Source organism: Acartia tonsa, chromosome 5 (genome assembly GCF_053477335.1).
Source record: "Acartia tonsa isolate MP-2025a chromosome 5, ASM5347733v1, whole genome shotgun sequence".
NCBI lineage: Eukaryota > Metazoa > Arthropoda > Copepoda > Calanoida > Acartiidae > Acartia > Acartia tonsa.
In genome coordinates this window covers 20,419,092-20,441,798 of record NC_137264.1, presented here as the reverse complement: position 1 = coordinate 20,441,798, position 22,707 = coordinate 20,419,092, and the positions used below count along the sequence as shown (strand labels likewise).

The following is a 22,707-nucleotide window of genomic DNA, read 5'->3' as shown; positions in this document are numbered from 1 at the left end:
AAATTTTCTAGGATTTTAAAAATAGCAAAGGGTGTTATTAGACGTACTTACAGATACAATTGCTAAGTCATTTTGGCCAAACACTAAAATAAAGTTTTTACATCTGAGGGTCCACCCGTGTTCTGTCATGAATGTGAAAAATGGCTTTTGAAAGAAAGAGAATGAAAACCTTACTATTTATTTAGCTTTTGTCAAATAGTCAATAAATTTTAGCAATTTATTGATCACAAGTCTTGTAATTAATACTACATTGTATCTTATAGTCATGTTCAAAGAATGCCTGTCCTTCTTTTATACAACAAGATAAGTAGAGACAAAATTAAAAATTCATAAGGCTTCTATTATGTTCTATGTTTCCTGGAATGGATTAATAATAGGCCTAGTAAACCAAATACAGGCATGCACAAGGCCTAGTAATATATGCAATATGCATGATTGCAGAATATTGTATCAATGTATATGCATTGTCATACAATAGTTGTAAGTCATTCATTGTCAATACCAGTAGTACTTAGTCATCTATAATGTCTGTGCAAGGTTCTAGAAACTTTTTGCTAAAACTGTTTCTTTAACACTCATTTAAAGGACTTAATATATAAACAATTTTAGATAAGGGGGGGGGGGGGTTAATGCAACCATCTCGTAATCAGTGATTAAATGGCACTTAGAATTCGAATTTCTATCTAAAATTTTTCATGGGTAATCCTTGGTAGGTCTATTTTCCCTAAATCGAACAAAAAGTTGGAAAAGTAACGGCTGGCGGCTCAGCCGTTTAGCCGTTTTTTGCCTATTTTCAGGGCAAAATCATCATTAATTACGTAGGAATCAACTTTTTAAAACATATTTTTGGTTTAATTCATGTTAAATGATAGCAATAACCAATTTTAAAATTTCTAGTACCAACTGCTACCGTCTGGAACCGTTTGATAAGGTTTTTAAGTGAGAAAAAGTATTATGTGAAGATAGGTTTCGTGACTTTTTTGCTCTTAAGATAGTAATAAAATGGCAAAACAGCTGAGCCGCCAGCCTTTAGCCGTTACTTTTTGTTCGATTTAGGGAAAATAGACCTACCAAGGATTATTCATGCAAAATTTCTGATTGAAAGTCGAATTCTAAGTGCCATTTAATCACTGATTACGAGATGGTTGCATTAAAAAAACCCCCCTTAAAGTTTCTCTTGAACATCATGAAAAAAACCTTTTTTTTATAAAGTTTGAGATGAGTTTCTAAAAGCAGTCATAAACTTTTTTTCAGAAAGACCTCAATTAGGAATATGTATTTTTTCCCTCTAGTTTAAATTAAATTAGCATATGTTAAAATTGACAATTAAATTCCTAGTTGTCTCAATAAAGTGTTATTATGTGTAAGTCTTTAATGTAATTTTTATAATTAAGTTTTATTCTTTTAGATCAATTCAATCTTTTTATAAAATTGTATTTCTGAATACTGAGTTTTATTTTATGAATTTAAGATTATTTAATTGTAGCAAAGGAAATCTCAGAATGATAAAGTGCTTTTTAAAGAATATGCTTTCATTAAATTTCATAACATATTATGTATTCTAAAAAGTATACCTATACTTTTCTTTTTTGTACCCTTATAGTTTAAAGTTCTTTTGAATACCAATAAAAAATCCAATATAACTTGAGAAGGTACTGTTCTCCAGGGAGGAAGGGGACATTGGGCTGTTTTTACACTAGTCCCCATAGTTTTATAATTACGTTTTCTTATTCGTTGGTCTGACAACTTTGGGGACTTTTATTGTATTTTCATTGGTTGTGTCATTAAGTTAAGTGTTTCAACCACTAATAAATGGGTAATTTAAAGAAGGGGAAATTTTGTTTGTAATCATTAGGTATGTACATAAATTTATCGGCCATAGTCTTATCCCTTTAAATCCTTGTAGTTGTTGTAGTGTTGATGATTACATAAGTATTGCTACGCAGATTAGATTGTTGACAGTAACAAATTGAAAAGAAAAAGAAACAACAAAAATAGTGAACAATTTGAATAGTTCATCAACAAATGACACTACAGACGGCTCCCGGTGGGCTTAATGAATAGAATGCTTTACCTAATTTTTTTTTAAAAATCATAATGTCGAGATCTAGTTATTATAAAACACTATATGCTTTAAAACTTTGTTATTCATTCCTTATTTATATTATTATACTTTATTATTTGAGTACCCTTTGGACCCCCAAAAAATAATTTACAATCTTTATGCAGGAATGGGATATCTGAATGTTATAGTAGTAAGAAATGAGTGTGTCAATTATGTCAATATGAATTTTATCGGATTTTAAATTTTGTTCGATTCTTAGATTTAGAAACTAATTTCTTTAGGTGTTAAGGGAGTTTTTATGTATGTAATCTTATTTCATTTAAAGAGGGCATCTTGAAATAATTTTTTTATTTGACTGAAATCAATTTATGAAAATTATAAAATTTAGGATAAAATCTGTGCAGTAAAAAGACCAATGAGAGTTTGCGGATATATTGTTTTGAATATTTATTGGTTTTGCATATTATTATTTGTACCCCTCCCTCCACTTGAATGCTTTGTAATTCCTCTTTAGTTTGGACAATAGATAAACTATAATAAAAGTAAAATAGTATAAAAGTATATTAGACAATAATAAAAATGGATATAGAATACGTGGATATTGTGACAGGAGAATTCAAGCTGCTGATATGGTTTTTCAAATATTGAACAATACGTTCCTCCATTGTCAGGGGATGCGATGTTGTGTGGTAAGGTCTTAAGGGGGGGCAGATGGGGGTTATCATTATATTAGCCAGCTTGGAAAAATATTTTATTTGGGTATGCGAGAATCTCACACAATATCCATATATTCTAAATCCATTATAATTATAATAGAATAAAAAATGATGCAAGGATTAATGAAGATTTAATGATTTAATAAATTATGAGAACATAGTTTTTTTTCAGTCCTAGTTTACGCTTGTCTGAAAATAGAAGGTTTCCTGATTGAATGTTTAATGTTTATTAGGTTCTGCTAAATACCCTAAAGCATAGGAGATAATACTGTTAATATCTTAAGGCACATAGGCCTATCAATCATAACCTTTTTAATGATCATAATGTAAGTCATATGTGTCTGTCAGTGTCGTAAGAGTTCGCTAACCGCTGGACTAATTTAACTTTAATTTACAGTGAAGCTTTTTGTAGGTCCTGGGAAGGATTTTTAAGACTATTTTGATAAAGGGAACCTCCACCTTCCAGAAAGAAATTGCAACTAGAACATATACTTTTTGCTAAATTCTAAAGTTGGGGCAACCATCACTCCCCTCCTCTATTTTAGGGCGTCCTATAGTACTCAAGGGTTGAAAATATTTTAAGTGCAATCTATCGTATGAAATCTATTAGTTTTATGAAGTGTTATTATACTTTGTTTCTCGTGTTTCTGTTCACAATTCTTTTACAATACTTCCCTCAAGGGTATAATATGTTTTCTTAAAGATATATTTTTAGATGTATTTTTATTTATTGTATTGTTTTATGTAATACTAGCGGTTACGCTCCTAGAGGCCTCTAGGGGCACTTCATTATACTAGTATGCCACTCTACTCTATGATAATCCTTTTCAGGCGAACAGTTCTTCTGATTAACTACTTTTATTTTTCTTTAATCAACTTACTTTTTGTAGAAAGAATTGTATGGAGTTTTTCTTACATGAAATTCATTTTTACATATTTTTAGGCAAGATCAGGCCAGACAACTACTGGATATTTTACCAAAGAAAGGACCAAGGGTAGGAAAAATTTAGATTAGTTTTTAACTTTTGAATCGATAGTTTTTTTTTATGCTTTCTGATTTGTTCTGTAAACGTGGCTGTCTTTCAGGGTTTAGCAGAATATATGCCCCCTTAAATGAAGTTACCAGAAAGCCATTACATTTTAAAAAGCATAAATTTTCATTCATCATGTTTTCTTTAGATTTATTATTAGGATTGTTGTCAAGGTATTTAAAACAAAATTACACAATTTTTAAGTTCAGAAATATAGTAATTGGTAAATAGAAGATAAACTTTTCAAAAGCCTTATAAAAATCGGTTTTTACTTTACCATGTCTGTATTATTAGAAGATAAATCATCTTACTTCTAAATAGTGAAGGAGTGGACATTGGACTGTTAATCTTAATGGTGCCCAACATTTTGTAAATACGGTCTCTCATTCGCAGACTTTAAAACATTGAGTACTTTTATTAAATCGTGATTGGTCTGTTCAAACTATTTGTGACAAAACATTTTCATTACTAGATGGGGTAAATTTCTTTATTATTGGGAATTTACATTATTGTCTCATTCCTTTATATCCCTGCTTCTAGTTAAGATCATTTTCTTATTAAAATTATTTTCAGGCATTTGATGCATTTTTGGAATCCCTAGAGCAAGACTTTCCTCACATTAAAGATGAACTTGTTAACAATATTAGGTAAGATATTTTCCAGTATGGCTTCGAAACCGATTAATTTCTGGTGAATTAGAACCGGTTCTCATCATAGCACCTCCAAATTACTTACAATTTTCCACGAATATTGAAATAAAAATCTTAAAATTAAATAAATTGTTTTGTTAGCCCAGCCTTGATTTATAATTTTGCATTTTATTTTCATGAAAAACTTTCTATAATACGATTCGTTAATTAATTATTTACGTTATGTCTAGCATCGTATTATATCCAGTTTTCGACGATTATAAAAATGTACTATCACAAGATTAAAACAAGTTTTTTTAGCTCGTGCTTTCGGCACCTCGGGGCTAAAAAAACTGGTTTTAATCTTCTAATTGTACATTTTATATCTGCGGAAAGCTGTTTATAATACGATGCGAGAAATAATTATTATCGTATTTTAAAGGATATATATACATATATCAATCACAATATGAAAAAATAAAAACTGAAATAGTTATTTCTCGCATCGTATTATAAACTACTTTCCGCGGATACAAATATCTACAATTATAAGATTAAAAGCAGTTTTGTTAGTCCCGAGATGCCGAAGGCATGGGCTATCTAAACTGGTTTCAATATTATGATTGTACATTTTGATATTCATAGAAAACTATATTTTAGAAACACTGGCTCTGATTGTGCGAGCATTACAGACTCATACAAGGACATTCTTATGCGGGGAGGAGTACCCACACATCCCAATTCTGTTGAAAGGTAATGATGCTATTTTTATTTTTATTAAAACCTAATCATACTAAAGATGATACAAAGTTACATTAAAAGAGAACAATGCAAATTTATCAATACACAAACATGTAAAAATATTGTGTCTTCCAGACAAAGGTCATGAAATCAAATTGTACATGAAGTTCATATAAATATGTATATCAAAAGATGTTGTAAGGGGTTTAAGAAACTTTCCACTTTAACTTTTTAAGGAAGGGGACAATTAAGTGTAAATTATGTTAGCCTCCAAATAAATAAGTTCTCTCATATGTTTACTTTAAAAAAAACTTTGCGGGCCTCATTAAATCTTGATAGAATTTCACTAACCTTTTCACTATTGATTTTAATCTGCAGGAGGGGTAATTTAATTTATCGTAATTGATATTCCTGCTGAAAATATATTATAATTCAATGCAAAGCAGCAAAAATTAAATATTTAGGAATCTAATGAGAAATATAACTGGTGCTTTGCAAGAAGTTAGAAAAGGAAAGTAAGTATCATTTTTTTTAAAAAAATTACTTACAATTTCTTTTTGGTAGAATCTTTTCACACTTTTCGTAATTAGTTGAACTTTTGTTTCATTAAGTGTAAAAATCTTTTTAATGACTCAACATGTAAAATTTTAGGTATTATAATAGCTTATAAATTATGAAATGTTATTGTTTTTAATTACATTTTAAAGAGTTATATATAGGAGTGCATCTACTCTACAAGTATTAAATATGTATTGCCCTATCTTTGCGACTTTCCATAACACATACAGAATGAAGTATGTACGTCCTTACCTTGCACCATAGAAAATTAACAATAGGAAATATATTTATGTAAGATAAGCTTTGCTATGTATAATGTATATTACCTAATTTTCGCAAGTTAAGCATTACATTTACTTTTATGTAAATAATTCATTTTATTTGTAAGATATGTTGTCCTGCATGGTATGCCTGGCAGTGGCAAGTCTGTCACAGCAGCTGAGTGCCTTTGGAGAAATTCTGATCTTGTTAGTAATTATTTTCAAGATGGCGTCTTTTGGGTCAAGGTGAGATGAATATATATTTTTTATGTTTGTCTTTTAAGATCTCCTTAACCACTGCAACAATTGAATGAATACAAGGAAGTTTATTGTTTGGTCCCAGTCATGTCTTTAAATATTGTATTTCTAAATTAAAGATATTGAGGCTTAGGATGAAGCAAAAGACATTCAGCTTATTTACAAATATCTTGTGAGATAAGACAATAGATGATAGACTTCCTCAAAAATGATAACAAAATTACCCTTTCAATAGCTTAAAAAAATAGTTTAATAATTTTGGACACTGCTAGTTTGAATCAACCAATCAAGAAAAGTACCCAAAATTGTTTAATAAACTTTAATTTAAGGTTATTATACGATTTAAAATTTTATTGCTGCGCTACTTATCTACATACTTGTCCATGTTGTATATAGGTTGGAGACGTACAGCCGGATCAGCTGTTGAGCCGTTTCAGAGCGCTGTGTACAAAACTGGATTATCAACCACTACCAAATGATATCGATGAAGGGCAAGAAATTCTTAGGTAGGAATAACTATTGACTAATTGAGTTTTTATGGTTTAGTATCAATAATACAAAGTAGAATGATGTCTGTCCGTCTGTCTGTCTGTCTGTCTGTCCGTCCCTTAAGATCTCGGTAACCACTGAACCGATCGGATTCTACTCTTCTACTCCCCCCCCCATTTTTTTTTGTAGAATATTTCCTTGGTCCTTTTACGTATTTCGCCAAAAACTTTTTATCACCTCTTGGGGCAAAGCCCCTAGAGGCTAGGGGCGAAGCCGCTTGTATACTATATAGTACCTAGTATGGTTCTAGCCTATTTTTTGCCCCCTTAAATCAATTCCTCATGGTGGAATACTATATGCTATAGACGCAACCGCAAGTATAAGATATTCTAACTTGTTTATTTCTAAAAACGCAGAGATGGGTTTTTAATAAATGCCGCGTTTTTTCGACAATTTTTTAGACGTTGATTGATTGAACGAAGACGATGGGATTTCAACACAGAGTATACAACATAAGAATTCAAAATTTTAAAATTATTATTTTAGCCATTTGTATAATGTCTAATACAACTTAAATCCATTTTCGCTGCATATTTATTAATGCATCGTTTTAGATCTGTATTAGACATTATACAAATGGCCAAAATAATGATTTTAAAATTTTGAATCCTTAAGTTGTATACTCTGTTTTAAACCTTATTTCATCTTGAAGATCAATGCCCCGTACGATTTTAACAGAGTATACATATTAAGAAATCAAAATTTTAAAGTTATCATTTTAGCCATTTGTATAATATCTAATACAGCCATAAAAAGATGCATTAATAAATATGCAGCGAAAATGGATTTAAGTTGTATTAGACATTATACAAATGGCTAAAATAATAATCTTAAAATTTTGAATTCTTAAGTTGTATACTCTTCCATCGTCTTCGTTCAATCAATCAATGTCTAAAAAATTGTCGAAAAAACGCGGCATTTATTAAAAACCCATCTCTGTACTTTTATTTTGTTGTAAATTATTGTAATTTGAATCTATAGACATTTTTTATGAAAAGACGACATAGGTATGAAACATACCTTCAATGTTACAAATATTTATTTATTTTAATGAAAAAATTTATATGAATTTAATGTAAATGGTATTTTAAGGAAACTGTTATCTGATGACAAATATGAAAACTGCCTCTTGGTCCTTGATGACGTTTGGAAGGTATTTTATTTTGTCATTTTTACCTAGAAATATGTATTTTAAATCTATAGTTTTAACGAGTTTTGCCACTTTTTTTTATTGGATACCATAATGATAGGACAAACATAAAGTTATGCAAAAGAAAAATAAATTTTTTCTATGAAGCTTGACTCTGAGCTTATATGTATAAAATATTTCTAATTTATTGCCATTTCAGAGAAATGATTGTAAACATAAGTTACAAGAATATCTGTAAATAAAACAATGATTAGTACTCAATTAGGTTAAATTATGAGGGTAGTCATTGATTTTGTGAAAATAAGGCAAACTTCATATAATAAGAGTTCGATTTTCAAGCCTTTTTGGAATTTTAGAGACTTCTACATCTAAAGTTGAAGGTCTTGAAGTAAATATCAGATTTTATAATTTTAATTGAACATTTCTTATAAGATAATTTATTTTCAGCCTGAAGTTATCCGAGCTTTCCAACTGCCAGTAAAAATAATGCTGACAACCCAAGATAGTTCAATTATGGATGTTATAAACAAGGATTGCTATAATCTTGTTGACTGTCAAGAAGGCTTCTCTGAAAAGGAGTCACTTGGATTCTTCTCAAGCACTTTAAAGGTGATTTTTCATAGTATTTCCTTCTCTCTGTCTTTTACTCTCAAATTCACCCCCTTTGTAGGTTAGAATCATTGGTTGAAAAGTTTGGACACGACTAGTTTTGATCCAACCAATCAAAATCAAAGTATTTGAGCCAACTAGTAATATAATATGGTTATAAATCTTTGTGTACAAGTGTAATTAATATCCATCAATTTATCGTCCATTGTCTAATCACTTAAGATCCTTGGTTGTAATCTATCTATTTTAGATTAATGAGAAAGAGTTGCCTGACGAAGCAGCAGAAATTCATGACGCAGCTAAGGTCAGAATATTTTTTAAAAATTCTGTATTTAAACGATTAATTTAGACTGAAGAGGGTACCATGTTCACCGAAATATATTTCAATAAATAACTAAGAAGTATCAAAGACTTTTTTACTCAGTGAATTTATCATATCTAACTAACATAGATTAGTAATGTTGATGTACTTTCTAATATCTTTTCTAATATTTCATTTAGCATAGTTTTCTTTTTATTTTATCTATGCTTGTTATGATTCCATGAGTTCTTGTTCATCAATACAATAGCAGCTCCGTCTCTATCTAATATCTCCTGATAAATAGGGTAGGAAAAGCATAAATATAGCCTTAAACCCTTCAAAGACTCAAATCTAAAAATTATGTAGCCTGAAACCACCCTAAACCAAAAATGGAGAAGTCAATCAGTTCAGTAGTTGTAGAAGTCTCAAGCTACTGACAAAAACCTGTAACTAAGGGGGAGGTAGAATGTACTAAAATTTCTTAAAAGTATGAGTTTTAAGGCTTAAAAACAGTAGTAGAACGATAATATTAACTAAATATAAATATTCATTTTTTTTGTCTATGGATCTATTCAATAAGGAATGCACATAATTTATTGAATATTATCGTTCTACTGTGGTATCCGCCTAGGATAAATGGCAGACACCAGAGTTCAAAATGACTACGGCAGTGTGAACAGACGTGGACACCTATACTATAGAGAAGCTACGCTTCTCTAGCAATCACTAAATAATAAACAGCATCTATTCAGTTGTTCCTTTATTGAAGGTCTAAGGATTACTAAAGTTATATACAACAAACAATAACTACACAGATAGGAATAAATAATCATAAAATAAAAGCAACATAATACATATACAATAGTCAGTTTGGGCAATAATGATCCCCCATCCCTGGAAAGGGTGGGGGGAATTAACAATACAGCTTAACCATAATAAGGCTGTCAGAATCAGTCATTAATTTTAGGCATAGGGAGGGGGTCGGCAGACCCCTTCCCCAGGACTCGGGGGAGGGCCTTTGGCCCTTCCCCGAACCCCGGTCAGGGGTGCCATAGGCATGGCTCACGGTTGCCGAATACCACAACTCTCCCCTCGGAAGGCTGGGAGGGGGTCTCCCTGCCAGACTTCCGACAGTGGTTGAGGCCTTCGGCCCGCTCCTTATGGCTAAGATATATACAAATAATAACGATTCAATGGAATCCTAGTGGTGATTTTCAGGGCTGATGGGCTCCCAACGTGGGATAGAAGGTAGAGGCTGGCTTCGGTTGGACACGTAGCTCGGCGCCAGCAGGTGTCAGGTTGGCGTGGGGCGCAGCCGCTGCGGGGCCGGTCAGTAACGGGGCATTCTGGTTGTTGTTGGCAGCGGCTGGGGCACTGGCTACCAAGTTGACCGTCTGAGCGACAGCCTGGCCTCCCGAGGGGCCGCGGGGCTTTCCAGAGGGTGGTCCAGGCCTGCCTGGGCGGTCATGCCCGCTATCGGCTGATTGCATGGACACCATTTCCTCGGCTGCTTCCCGGCCGATAGGATGGCATCCAAGTCTACTGAAAAGTCCCGGGACTTGGCATGGGTGAGTCGGGCTCTGGCCAAGGCCTTCCTGTACAAGGTTGGATGGTACAGGAACACTTGTGACATCGCATTCATGGCGGCCCGTACACCTCCTTGCGCGGCTGCCAGGGAAATGATGGTTAAATCCCCCAGCAGTTTGAGGATCAACAACAGCAAACACAATATGGCTGCGCCATCTCCCCACTCGTGAATAGCTTGTCTGAACCCAGCCCAGACATCCAGGGCGGCCTCTCCTTCCTCCGCCAGTCGGTCGATATTGTAGGACACGATTCCATGGTCTCCGGTGGCCGAACAGCTACCTTGCTGAACGCATGAGCCATAAGACAGGCCGGTCAGCATGGCGGATTTATACGCTGGGAACGCTAGCAGCTGCTGCCAGTCGTTCAGCTCAGCCTGCGAATACAAGCCTCCCGAACTAAAGTCATCCAAGGGTTCTGTCAGCAGCTGCTTGGGCGTATCCAGCGGGGGTGGCCTCTTCTTAGGTGCGGGGGTTAGCTCTTTCCAGCCCTCCTCCGCGTGCACAGTGAGGGGGTAGGTGGAGGAGCAGGGAATCTTGGTGGCGTGGCCGCTATACACCCGTGTCACGGCGTCTACGAATCCTGTGGGTTCCACTGGTACTTTGTCCCAACATTCATTGCTCTCACGGACAACATATTTGTTGCGTTGGCAGGTAAGCTGGAGCAGGACATCTCCCCTCAGCACAGAGAACGTGCTCCCCTGGACACGCACCGGGTGGGCCGGGTCTAGTTGCTGGAGCTTCCAGCAGTTGGCCGCTACTTCTTCTGCCGCTGTGCTTTTCATGCATGTCTCCAGGGTAAATCCAATGTAGCCTGCATGTATCTGGGCCTGCAGGGGGACATCCACATCCCTGGCCGATACTCTGGGCAGCGCTGCCGCGGCCGGGTCAGCTGCCACGAACAATGCTGGGTGGTTGGTGGCATGGGCCTCAAAGTCGCAGTTCACTATTGAGGTGGGGGTGGTCATGTTGATGAAGAACTGGGCTTGATGGTCAACCAGGAACGCATCCATCACTAGGCTAGGCTGGAGGCTGCGGATCAGCCTCAAGGGGCAATCTCTCCCCAGGTGGTCCCACACGTAGGTGGCTTCCCCAGTAATGCAAGACAGCTCAGAATGGGGACATTCTAGGGTCAGGTGGTCAGATTGGGACTCCACCCGTCCTTCCTCTACTACATAGGTCTCTTCCTTGACCAGCAGCCGTCGTTCCTGGAGCACTAATTCATTGCGGTACAGCTGGCCCTCGAAATGGACGTCCTCCCCTTCACAACCCACCCCCTCGGGGCTGTTGACCAAGGCGCCCACCATGTCGAGGGTGAAGAACAGGGGATGGTTCAGCTGGAACGTCAGTGGCTGGGTCTTGCCTGGCAGTGTGTAGACTCGGTTCCTGGCCAGGTCTCGGCACGTTTCGGGATCAATCTTGGTTGGCCTCATGAGGGTGGGGACCGAGGTCACCTTGAGGTGACCCCATACCCCACACCTAAATGTCCACTGGGACACGGTGAGCTGACAACTGTATCCTGTTGTCTCCCTAATCTTGACTTGCTGCAGGACATGTACCTCATGGCCCAGGGGCACCTCCTGGTGTAGCGGTTCCGTGCTACACATCTTCTCCTTATTGTAGGCTGTGACGTGGGTGGGGTTGGCGCAGTCCCACCCTACCAGGACGTAGCTAGTTGTGGGCCACACGGCTGCGAGCAGTAGCCCCCACAGAACCATCCACCAGTGTGAGAAGCTACCAGACAGCCATCTACCTCGCACACGCGGCTGGGAATCTTCGGCTCGGGTCACGGCTGCTTCTTGGGGCTGGACACGGCTGGGTTGCTCCTGGCTAGATATAAATTTCCATTGAGCGTTATCTTTGGGTGCCCGGGGCATCCCGATACCCTTCCCAATGACAGACTGACAGGCGACTGGCGCCTGCCTGGGTGTCGGCTCCCCTAGCCCCAAGGGGTCCCTTCCCTTGTCCATGGCATGCCCAGTGGCATGGGGCTGAAGTGCGTGTGGCACAGGCTCGCCCTGAATCACGTCCCTCCCCTGCCCTAGGAACTCAGGTGCATGTGGCACAGGCAAGTCCTTATATCCCCAAATTTCAATCTCCCCAGCCTCTGGTGCAGGAGGCACAGGCAAGGTTGGGGGTTTACAATAATTTGGATACAAGACATTTGTCAAATTTAACTTATCCTGGCTCGACTGGAAGTGATGGGCAGCTGGATCCCCTCGGCTGGCAGGGGGCGTTGGATGGTGTATGGCTGGGCTCTCCCTACGGGCTGGTGGCGCTGGCTGACTGGGGGTGACGGGTGTCACCCCTTCCTCTGGGACTGCTGGCTCGTTCCAGGATCCAGGTATCTCGGTGGCGGCGACGGTTGTCGCCCCAGGCACCAGGGTGGGGGCGCTGGATAGCACCCCCCAGTCATCGCAGGTGGCGGCGCCGGGTGGCGCCCCATACATCGACTCTGATGCGCTGGCTAGCGCCTCCTGCCTCTCTCGTTCAACGGCCGCCAGGGCCTCTCCGTACACCGTCTCAGTGACGCTGGGTAGCGCCCCTCCACTCTTGCTGGGTAGGCTCGGTCGGGCAGGCCCCATCATGTTTAGGCTGAAAGGCTGGGGCCTCAGGACTTCTGGCTCGGCAATGTTGTTGGGCTGCACAAACTCCGGCCCCAGGTGGTTGAGGCTGAAGCCCAGGCCAACCCGGTTGGGTTCAGCCGCTCCTCCCAGTACATTGATTCTAGCTGGGACGGTTCCAAACTGCGGCATTCCGTCGGCTCGGCCCGCTGCGTTGGGGGCGGCTGCTTGCTCCGGTGTTGCTGGGGGCGCGCTCCCCTCCATGTTGGCTACTCTGCTGGGCTTCCCTGGGGGAGCGCCCTTGTCTGCAGTGCGCCTCCGGCCGGCTACCTGGTCCCAGTCGGCTCTGCACTCGGCCGCCATATGGCCGGCATAGTGGCAACGCTCGCACTTGGCAGGACGGTCACGGCGTGGCTGGGTGCGTCTCTCCTCTTGGCTGACTTCCATAGGCGTCGGACAGTCTCAGGCTCAGTGGCCTTTCCCTTGGCAGCGGTAGCAGCGGCCTGAAGTCTTGTCATCTGGGGCGACCTTCCCCATCTGGTGGAGACCCGGAGCCAAGGCGCCAATCTCCATTGGCTCCGACTCGTCGTAGTGGGGCAACTGGACGCTGGCTGATCCCGTGAGCCCGTCGGTGGCGTCCACTAGGCACACACCCTCCTTCAGCTGCTTGGTAATCATTGTGACGGTGAACATGGCTCGCCTCGTGTACTCAGGTACAGAGGCGATCTCATGACTCATCATTTCACGTTTCACATTAGCGTTACGAATGCCACGATTTAATTCGTCTATCAACAATTCAAGGTCCTCATGGCTGTAGGCCTCCCTATACAAGGCACACTTTGTGGATATGTATGCTTGTATAGGTTCTGTCGAGTGTTGCCTGTAATCCCTGAAGGCTTGCTTCAAAGTCTGGGATTCAAAGGCGGGACGAAATAACATTTCACACTCGGCCTTGACTTGTTCGTATGTCAAGGCTTGGCCTGCCTCGCCAAACAGATGAGAGGCCATCTCCGCCGCTTGCCCCCCCAGTGACAGTAAAAGGGTGTTGCGGCGGTTTAGTGTGTCATGGGGCGGCACGCGGTAAGCCGCCCATGACATCTCGAGCCTGCGGATGTGGGAACTCCAGGATTGCTTGGGCGGTCCTCTATACTCCGGCAGGTTACTCAGCATCAGCTTGCGGTACTCGGCTGGAGCCGGTTGGGGGTCATCCTGGAGCCATCCTTGGGCTTGGTCGCCTCCTGGCGCTTGCGGCTGCTCCATCGGGTCAACGGTTCAGCGGCGGGACACAAAGTTTTAAGTCAATACTATAAAGGGTTTACACTTGAGGCTTTCTAGCCTAGCAGCCAACACTGTTTATCACTAGGTTGGTAGTTTAACTACAAAGATGTAACTTAGGTGTACTTGTCACTAGTTTTTTTCTGAGTTGTAGAGTAGGCTGGTAGGGGTAGATAGCTGTTGAGGGTCTGAACTGCTGTCAGGAACTGATTGGGTTTTCCTTTATCACACTATAGATAGGAGGGAGAAGCTTGTAAGTCTTGTTTTCTAAAAATATCTCTGTTAGATGCTATGGAGTAGCTCCGCTCCTGTGTGTGTGTGTGTGTGCGTGAAATATCCTTTCCTTGCAGCGCGCTTACGCACCGTCAAATCCGCGCACACAGGTAAAACGCGCACTTATCCCTCAACTCGCTCTCTCATTGGTCCGCTTTGTCCGTTGAATTTTGTGATATGTCCCGAACTCTGCTGCGCGACCCGTAAATGGCGCTCTGTTCTCCCGGTCGCTATCTCCACACCGTGGGCGGACTTAGTCAAGTGTGGGTAGGAGGGGGGAAGCGCGTGAGGGGAAGGGGTAAAACCGTCCGTTCCCCCTGTGGGGAAGGGGGAGTGCTGTGGGTTTGAGGTAACTGTGTGGTGAGGTAATGGTGCCCTTTCTCCTTAATCCTGGGCTTATTGTTATGTCACCTTGATTGTATTTTCTTCAATGGATGGTGGGCCCCTCCCTTTCCTCTGGAATAAGGGGTGTATTTGTTGTGCTGGAGGCTTGGGTGGTTAGATTGTTTATCAATGCATTGTTATATTACATCTAGATTCTATTTTTGGCCTTATCACAATACACAACAGATTTGCTTACCAAGCCTGTTCTATTTTTAGTTTTATCACAATACACAACAAATTGTTTACCAATCCTTGCTCATAAATCTATTGTTCAGCCTTCACACTATCCTTACAATGTGATATAATATCTGCTTTTCTAGATGGGTGGCTGCGCTGTAGCCTCTCAGGATACTTGGAGTTGACGTAGTTTCCTCTGCTTGGTACACTACACTCGTATGTTGGCTCGCAGCTCGCAGCTATTTGGCGTGTTTCAGCCTGTCGGCGGCAGGGAATGTCCCGTCCTGCAGCGCCGTATATCCGAATCCGGCTGGTGGCGGCAGGGAATGTCCCGTCCTGCGGCGCCGCTGGTTCGAATCCTTGGCTTGTTTCAGTCTGTCGGCGGCAGGGAATGTCCCGTCCTGCAGCGCCGTGTATCCGAATCCGGCTGGTGGCAGCAGGGAATGTCCCGTCCTGCAGCGCCGCTGGTTCGAATCCTGCTATCTCTTGCAGTAAATGTTGGCCTATTTTCGGCCGTTTACACTTAGTTGGCCTGTTTCAGCCCTTGAGCGCTCAATTCTCCGTTAGATGTCGGCGCTTCTCGCGGTTCTCCGTCAAGTTTCGCTGTTTCGCTTCCACAACTGCCGGATGCAGAGTCAGACCTTGCTATCCAGGGTGGGTAATTCAGGTTGCTTGTGTCAGTTTTGCCAGTTTCACTGCTGGGAGTACCTTAGCCTCAGCTGCGCGTCTGCTCTACACTTGTGGTTTGCCGTAATCTCACACAGCTGTCACCAAAAGTTGTGGTATCCGCCTAGGATAAATGGCAGACACCAGAGTTCAAAATGACTACGGCAGTGTGAACAGACGTGGACACCTATACTATAGAGAAGCTACGCTTCTCTAGCAATCACTAAATAATAAACAGCATCTATTCAGTTGTTCCTTTATTGAAGGTCTAAGGATTACTAAAGTTATATACAACAAACAATAACTACACAGATAGGAATAAATAATCATAAAATAAAAGCAACATAATACATATACAATAGTCAGTTTGGGCAATAATGATCCCCCATCCCTGGAAAGGGTGGGGGGAATTAACAATACAGCTTAACCATAATAAGGCTGTCAGAATCAGTCATTAATTTTAGGCATAGGGAGGGGGTCGGCAGACCCCTTCCCCAGGACTCGGGGGAGGGCCTTTGGCCCTTCCCCGAACCCCGGTCAGGGGTGCCATAGGCATGGCTCACGGTTGCCAAATACCACACTACTACTGTTTTAAGCCTTAAAACTCACGCTTTTACGGAATTTTAGCACAACCTACCTTCCCCTCTATATAATAAGAGGCTTTTTTATATTGCTAATAGATAATCTAATTTATTTTTTCTCCTGAAAGATTTAACTTTTCTAGGGAAACCCAATGATAATATCTCTGATAGCTTCCCTGATAAATCAAACTAAAGCCCAGAAAAGCCTGGAGAGATGGAGATATTATCTATCTAGCCTGAAAAATAGAAGGTAACCATATTGTTTTGTATCCTCTATTATTATTAAAGGAAGTCTGCCGAAAATACACCGCTATAACTTGTAAAAGACTGCCACAAGAAGACCAAATACCTAAAATAATAATCCTGCAGCTCTATAAACAAAAAAAATTATAGGGATCTATAAGTTTTTTTTTAGCCGTTATATCAGAGATATTATATTTCACTAGCTCGTAGCAAAATCATAAGCTTATTTGTGGAGCAATTGTAAAATTTGCGCTATTAAAATTATAATGGCTTTTGTTCCAGGTATAACAGAATTACCAGACAAACTTCCTATGATCACGCGGGAATATTGGATGCTGTCAAGATGTCCATTGATGCCTTGGATCCAGACCTCAGGTTTGCAGTGCAGCTGCTCAATAATTCGCGCATTTCTATTTTTTAGCTTATTACTTTATATGACTTGTTTAAATGAAGAAAAAAGGAATAAAACAGAACAAATTAATCTTAACAGATGAGAATTTATTGACTAAATTTCATGGAATTTAGGCTTAAGAGTGACATTTAACACAAAAATATGAATTTTCTTTTTTTTAGAGAAAAGTACGAACAACTGGTTGTATTTTTGGATGATGATATGATTCCTACTGCTGCTTTGCAGGTTTACTGTTTTACTTTTTGGTAGCGAAGCTACTTTTTAGTTTATTTTGTCTGTCAGTCCATAGACTACTGATTTTTTTGGTTAATATAACTTTAACCAAAGAACATTCAGTAAACAACTTACATACCTAGTCCGTCAGTATCTCATTAATGTTACAAAAGACAAATATACTTATTCTTTAGAAAGGTTGAGTGATTTTATGCTATTTAAAAATACTATATTCTCTCTCTTTCTCTTCTTTATGAACACTGAACATCTTCTCTATAACTTTTTTAGTCCGTTTGTAGATCTAAGATTTTGTGTGCTTCGTTATCTATGCATACTGCCATCCTTTGATTAGAAAATAAATTTCCCATTAAGATTTGTTTTTATTTTAAACTTTTTTTATGGATGTTGTCCTCCTTGTATTTGGATAATATGAAATGATAAAACTTTCTATTTAGAAACTGTGGGATCTAGATCAATATGAGGTTGAAGATATTATGATCAAGCTTGTCAAGAAATCTTTAGCATTCTCTGAATGGGATAGTATTCAGGTTTGTAATAGTTAATTATCGCATTGTATAATAGACAATTTTCTGCGGAAAGTAAATTTTTTTGCCCAAATGAGAGAGAAGACAGACCTGCAAAACTGGAATAAATCTTATAATTTTTTATTTTACTATCCGCGGAAAAATGTCTTTGATACGAAACTGTACATGATATTTTAGTATGGCTCAAAAACAGATTTTATTTAAAAATGGATTCTCAACAAGCTCTTTTGTTAGTGAGATCTTAACAGACAAAACTAAAACCTTACTCTACTTTTTATGCTAGGATATTAAAACTAACTGTTGGGTTAACTAATTGTCTTATTATACCATCAAATCAAGTGAATTATATTTTACTAGTGGCTAATTGTCTTATTATACCATCAAATCAAGTGAATTATATTTTACTAGTGGCTTCGCCCCTAGCCTCTAGGGGCTTTGCCCCAAGAGATGGTAAAAAAAGTGTAAGGTGAAATTTGTAAAAAAAAAATAATAAGAAGGACCAAGGAAATATTCCACAATGGAATCTTCTACAAAGGACCAAGGATATTTCTTACAAAAAAAAAAAAAAAAAAAAAAAAAAAATGGGGGGATAACAATAGGTAGATACCCTGAAGAGTAGAATCCGATCGGTTCAGTGGTTACCGAGATCTTAAGGGACGGACGGACAGACAGACGGACAGACGGACAGACATCGTTCTACTTTGTATTATAGATAAACAATGGTAGAATATCACTTTTTCAATTTTATGTTGTAATCTAAAACTATTTCTGGAACCTAGGAATGTAAAGTCTAATGATTTGAATTTTAGGAATCAACTTTGTATTCTTTTCACGATCTACACTTGGAGATCTTAAGAAGTCAATATGAAACTCCAAGTGGAAAACAAAAACTCAAGGAAATTAAAATAAACTTTATTATTAATTAAACAACACTTAAAGCGAAGTTCAACAATTCAGACGGACAGACATAACAACATAATTAATAATATAATTAATAATAATTATTGTATATTATTTAGAATTCTGAACGGACATTCTATTTAAATCAATCTCCAAATTACCAATATACAAGCTGCTTAATATGGACATTTTAAAACTAAAACATTGAGAAGATTCGCTTATACTTTTATACCTAATCTTCCTAATAATCCATTTTTCAAAAATCAAGGAAATAGGATAATTATATCATGTAAAAATTGTTATTCAAAATGGTTAAATAACAATAATATTAAAAATTTACTTTCTAGAATTTATATCAAGTTCCTACCGCTTTCTAAATTGTACTTCTCTGTTTAAGGAAATATTATGCAAAGTTTGAAATCGATGTAATAATTCATATATTCATAAAATAATTCCTTCCTTGTCAATTTCTTTAAATAAAACAAGTATGTACGAAAAGTAAATAACATTATCATTTAGATAAATCTTGGAATGAGAATTATTTTTAAAATTAAGTTTATCTAAAATATTAAAGGAGATGCATGCAAACTTTGTTAATAAATATCTACAAACTGTTGATTATATAAGGTATGTTTTTTTCTCAGAATGATAAAAGTGCTTTTATTTATTTCTTTATTTTTAACAATTTAAACTACCGTTGAAATAGTAGCCTTCGCAATGCGAAAAATTGTAATTAAGATTCCAGTCAAAGGCGCTTATTGAGTCTAAATGTTCTTAGTTTTGGCCTATTAAGCGCGTTTGACTGGAAAGTTATTCACAATTTTACACAATATTACGAAAGCTACCACCCTTTATTATCTAATAGCAAGCTTTTAACTAGAATAATTGATTTCAGACCAACGGACAAACGGACGTAGGGACAAACATAGTTTATTTATTATTTTAGATGATTTAAATTTTTAAAAATTTTTTTATCTATTTATTATTTGTTTAGATTTGAAGCATTGGAAAACGACAATTACATTCTGACACACTTAGCTTATCATTTAAACAAGGTAATCTTTTTTAAAATTTGAATTGGGGGAAGGTTAGGGAGGTTATACCTTAACATCAGAGAGAGAGAGAGAGAGGGGGGGGGGGACATTGGTCTATAAATAGTACTGGTACCCAAAGTTTTATAAACTAATCAATTCTCTTATTTGTTGGCCTACAACTTTTGGTTGGTTTCTGATTACAGTGTCAAAACTTTGCATGCCATAATTTTAATCTACACAAGGGGTAATTATGATTTACATAATTTTTTTGTTCCTTATCATATCCCCTAGTACCCTGCTTTACATGAATACTAAATCCGGGACCAAGAGGGATGGGACAATAGACTTTAATAATTTTGGTTTTATTATAGGCTGGAATGAATGATTACTTCCCTCGGATATTTCTGAACTTGTTGTACATTGAAAAAGTTATCAAAGAATTTGGGACAGCTGGCATACTTCATGATTACAAGTAAACATAGTTTTTTATGCTATTTGAAGAAGCAATGTAAAGTGTTATGCGTGACTTCATAATTTAGGGGTAACCTTACCAATTTCTCTCGCATCCCTCCTTTTTAGAATTATTTTTATGACGTCATGCATGACATTTTCCAGCACTTCTTATTTGAATTTTTAAAAAAGGGTTTATCATTTGTATATGCCCCAAAACAGTGATATAAAAAAATTGTGTTTATTTGTTAAATGTTTACACATGAAATATAGTAATAGCAAAATTGGTTTGTATTTTTAATCAAATCTGCATATCTTGAAATTTTACAGTAATGTTGTTATCCTTTTTAATATTAAATATTTGTTAGGAGATACAGATCATTAATTGAGGTGAATCGAGCAGAAGAATTCGGAGATACGGAGGAATTTTGTCGGTAATTCAAGTTATTGCAGCAAAGCTACTTTACAAACCTAAGTTGGCCGATTAAATTTTCTCTATTAATCAAGTGATTTATTCATCTAGTTTGACCGCCAAGCAGTGTTCTATCACTTTTATATCATTTGTGAAAACACACTTCTGGACATAACATAATTCCCTTGTTGAATAATGCTTTTCTATAACTAGATTTGTAATTTTTTTTATGGATTATTGATTTATCTTTTTTCATAACTTGTTCTGAAAGCATCAAATATTTTAGATCTGCATAATAGGTACATAAGTTTATACATTCAATATACAAGCAAGAAACGCCACCCTGATTTATAGGTTTTGTGAGCTAGTCTTTTAGTTTCTTTGTGAGTCTTATTACTTGACTTAATAATAATATTTAACATTCATTGTTAGTTTGACTTTCTTAAGGCTTTTGATAGTTGATCATTTAATGGTTCTTATTTTGTTTTGTTCTGATTAAAGTCATCATCCTTAGCATGAAATATTTTTCTAGAACCAGTGGAGTTGTTATGTGTGCCAACAAGGACGTTGATATTATACAGCTTGGCTTAGGTGAACCAGAATACTCCAAAGTTTTTGAAAAGGCCAAGTAAGTAACTTTAATATATAAAGTTTGCCTAAACAAACACATGAATATTCTTATATGGCTATTTTTAGGAAGATACTTCAAACAACTTAGATGAATAGGATAATTTTATCACATAAAAAATTGTAAAAATGCATCATGTTTCTAAGGAACGTATGGATTTTCTGGTAACGATTATAGAGTTGCTACGCTTCCTAAATCACTAGGCATCATCATGCAAAGTTTAAAAATGATAGTACAATTCTAATATGTGTTAATTAACAAAAAGCTTCGCTTTTAAAAATTGTAAAAGAACGCCCATCCTTTTAGGGGGGAGGCCAATTATTGCCATGGTAAAAAGAACAACTTTTATATATTATCTGTTTAGAATGTTGGCCGACAGTGAAGAAAATGCTTATTACTTGGAGTGGAGCAACAGAGAGGGGGTTAATTCAAGAACAATAGCAACTGTCATGCACAGAGACAAGGAAGCTCATGATATCAGGTATAATAATTCTAGAACTATTGCAACTGTCATGCACAGAGACAAGGAAGCTCATGATATCAGGTATAATAATTCTAGAGCTATTGCAACTGTCATGCACAGAGACAAGGAAACTCATGATATCAGGTATAATAATTCTAGAACTATTGCAACTGTCATGCACAGAGACAAGGAAGCTCATGATATCAGGTATAATAATTCTAGAACTATTGCAACTGTCATGCACAGAGACAAGGAAACTCATGATATCAGGTATAATAATTCTAGAACTATTGCAACTGTCATGCACAGAGACAAGGAAGCTCATGATATCAGGTATAATAATTCTAGAACTATTGCAACTGTCATGGACAGAGACAAGGAAGCTCATAATATCAGGTAATGATAATTCTGGAACTATTGCAACTGTCATGCACAGAGACAAGGAAACTCATGATGTCAGGTATAATAATTCTAGAACTATTGCAACTGTCATGCACAGAGACAAGGAAGCTAATGATATCAGGTAAAATAATTCTAGAACTATTGGAACTGTCATGCACATAGACAAGGACGCTCATGATATCAGGTATAATAATTCTAGAACTATTGCAACTGTCATGCACAGAGACAAGGAAGCTCATGATATCAGGTAATGATAATTCTGGAACTATTGCAACTGTCATGCACAGAGACAAGGAAGCTCATGATATCAGGTAAAATAATTCTAGTACTATTGCAACTGTCATGCACAGAGACAAGGAAGCTCATGGTATCATGTAAAACAATTCTAGAACTATTGGAACTGTCATGCACATAGACAAGGAAGCTCATGACATCAGGTATAATAATTCTAGAACTATTGCAACTGTCATGCACATAGACAAGAAAGCTCATGATATCAGGTATAATAATTCTAGAACTATTGCAACTGTCATGCACAGAGACAAGGAAGCTCATGATGTCAGGTATAATAATTCTAGAACTATTGCAACTGTCATGCACAGAGACAAGAAAGCTCATGATATCAGGTAAAATAA

The 22,707-nt window shown here is 37.8% G+C and overlaps 1 protein-coding gene across 1 annotated transcript in view; it reads left to right on the top strand.

Moving 5' to 3' along the window:
* Positions 1-22,707, top strand: part of LOC145320052 (apoptotic protease-activating factor 1-like) — a 61,304-nt gene that overhangs the window by 6,680 nt on the left and 31,917 nt on the right. The window contains exons 5-24 of the mRNA XM_080162491.1: positions 3,725-3,776; positions 4,386-4,459; positions 5,102-5,194; positions 5,647-5,697; positions 6,129-6,246; positions 6,655-6,764; positions 7,900-7,960; positions 8,405-8,566; positions 8,817-8,870; positions 16,514-16,620; positions 16,896-16,988; positions 17,187-17,250; positions 17,694-17,786; positions 18,593-18,681; positions 19,260-19,310; positions 19,678-19,738; positions 20,089-20,189; positions 20,536-20,601; positions 21,112-21,207; positions 21,572-21,688. Of these exons, the coding sequence (XP_080018617.1) occupies positions 3,725-3,776; positions 4,386-4,459; positions 5,102-5,194; positions 5,647-5,697; positions 6,129-6,246; positions 6,655-6,764; positions 7,900-7,960; positions 8,405-8,566; positions 8,817-8,870; positions 16,514-16,620; positions 16,896-16,988; positions 17,187-17,250; positions 17,694-17,786; positions 18,593-18,681; positions 19,260-19,310; positions 19,678-19,738; positions 20,089-20,189; positions 20,536-20,601; positions 21,112-21,207; positions 21,572-21,688 (1,713 nt within the window). The remainder of the gene's footprint in view (positions 1-3,724; positions 3,777-4,385; positions 4,460-5,101; positions 5,195-5,646; positions 5,698-6,128; positions 6,247-6,654; positions 6,765-7,899; positions 7,961-8,404; positions 8,567-8,816; positions 8,871-16,513; positions 16,621-16,895; positions 16,989-17,186; positions 17,251-17,693; positions 17,787-18,592; positions 18,682-19,259; positions 19,311-19,677; positions 19,739-20,088; positions 20,190-20,535; positions 20,602-21,111; positions 21,208-21,571; positions 21,689-22,707) is intronic.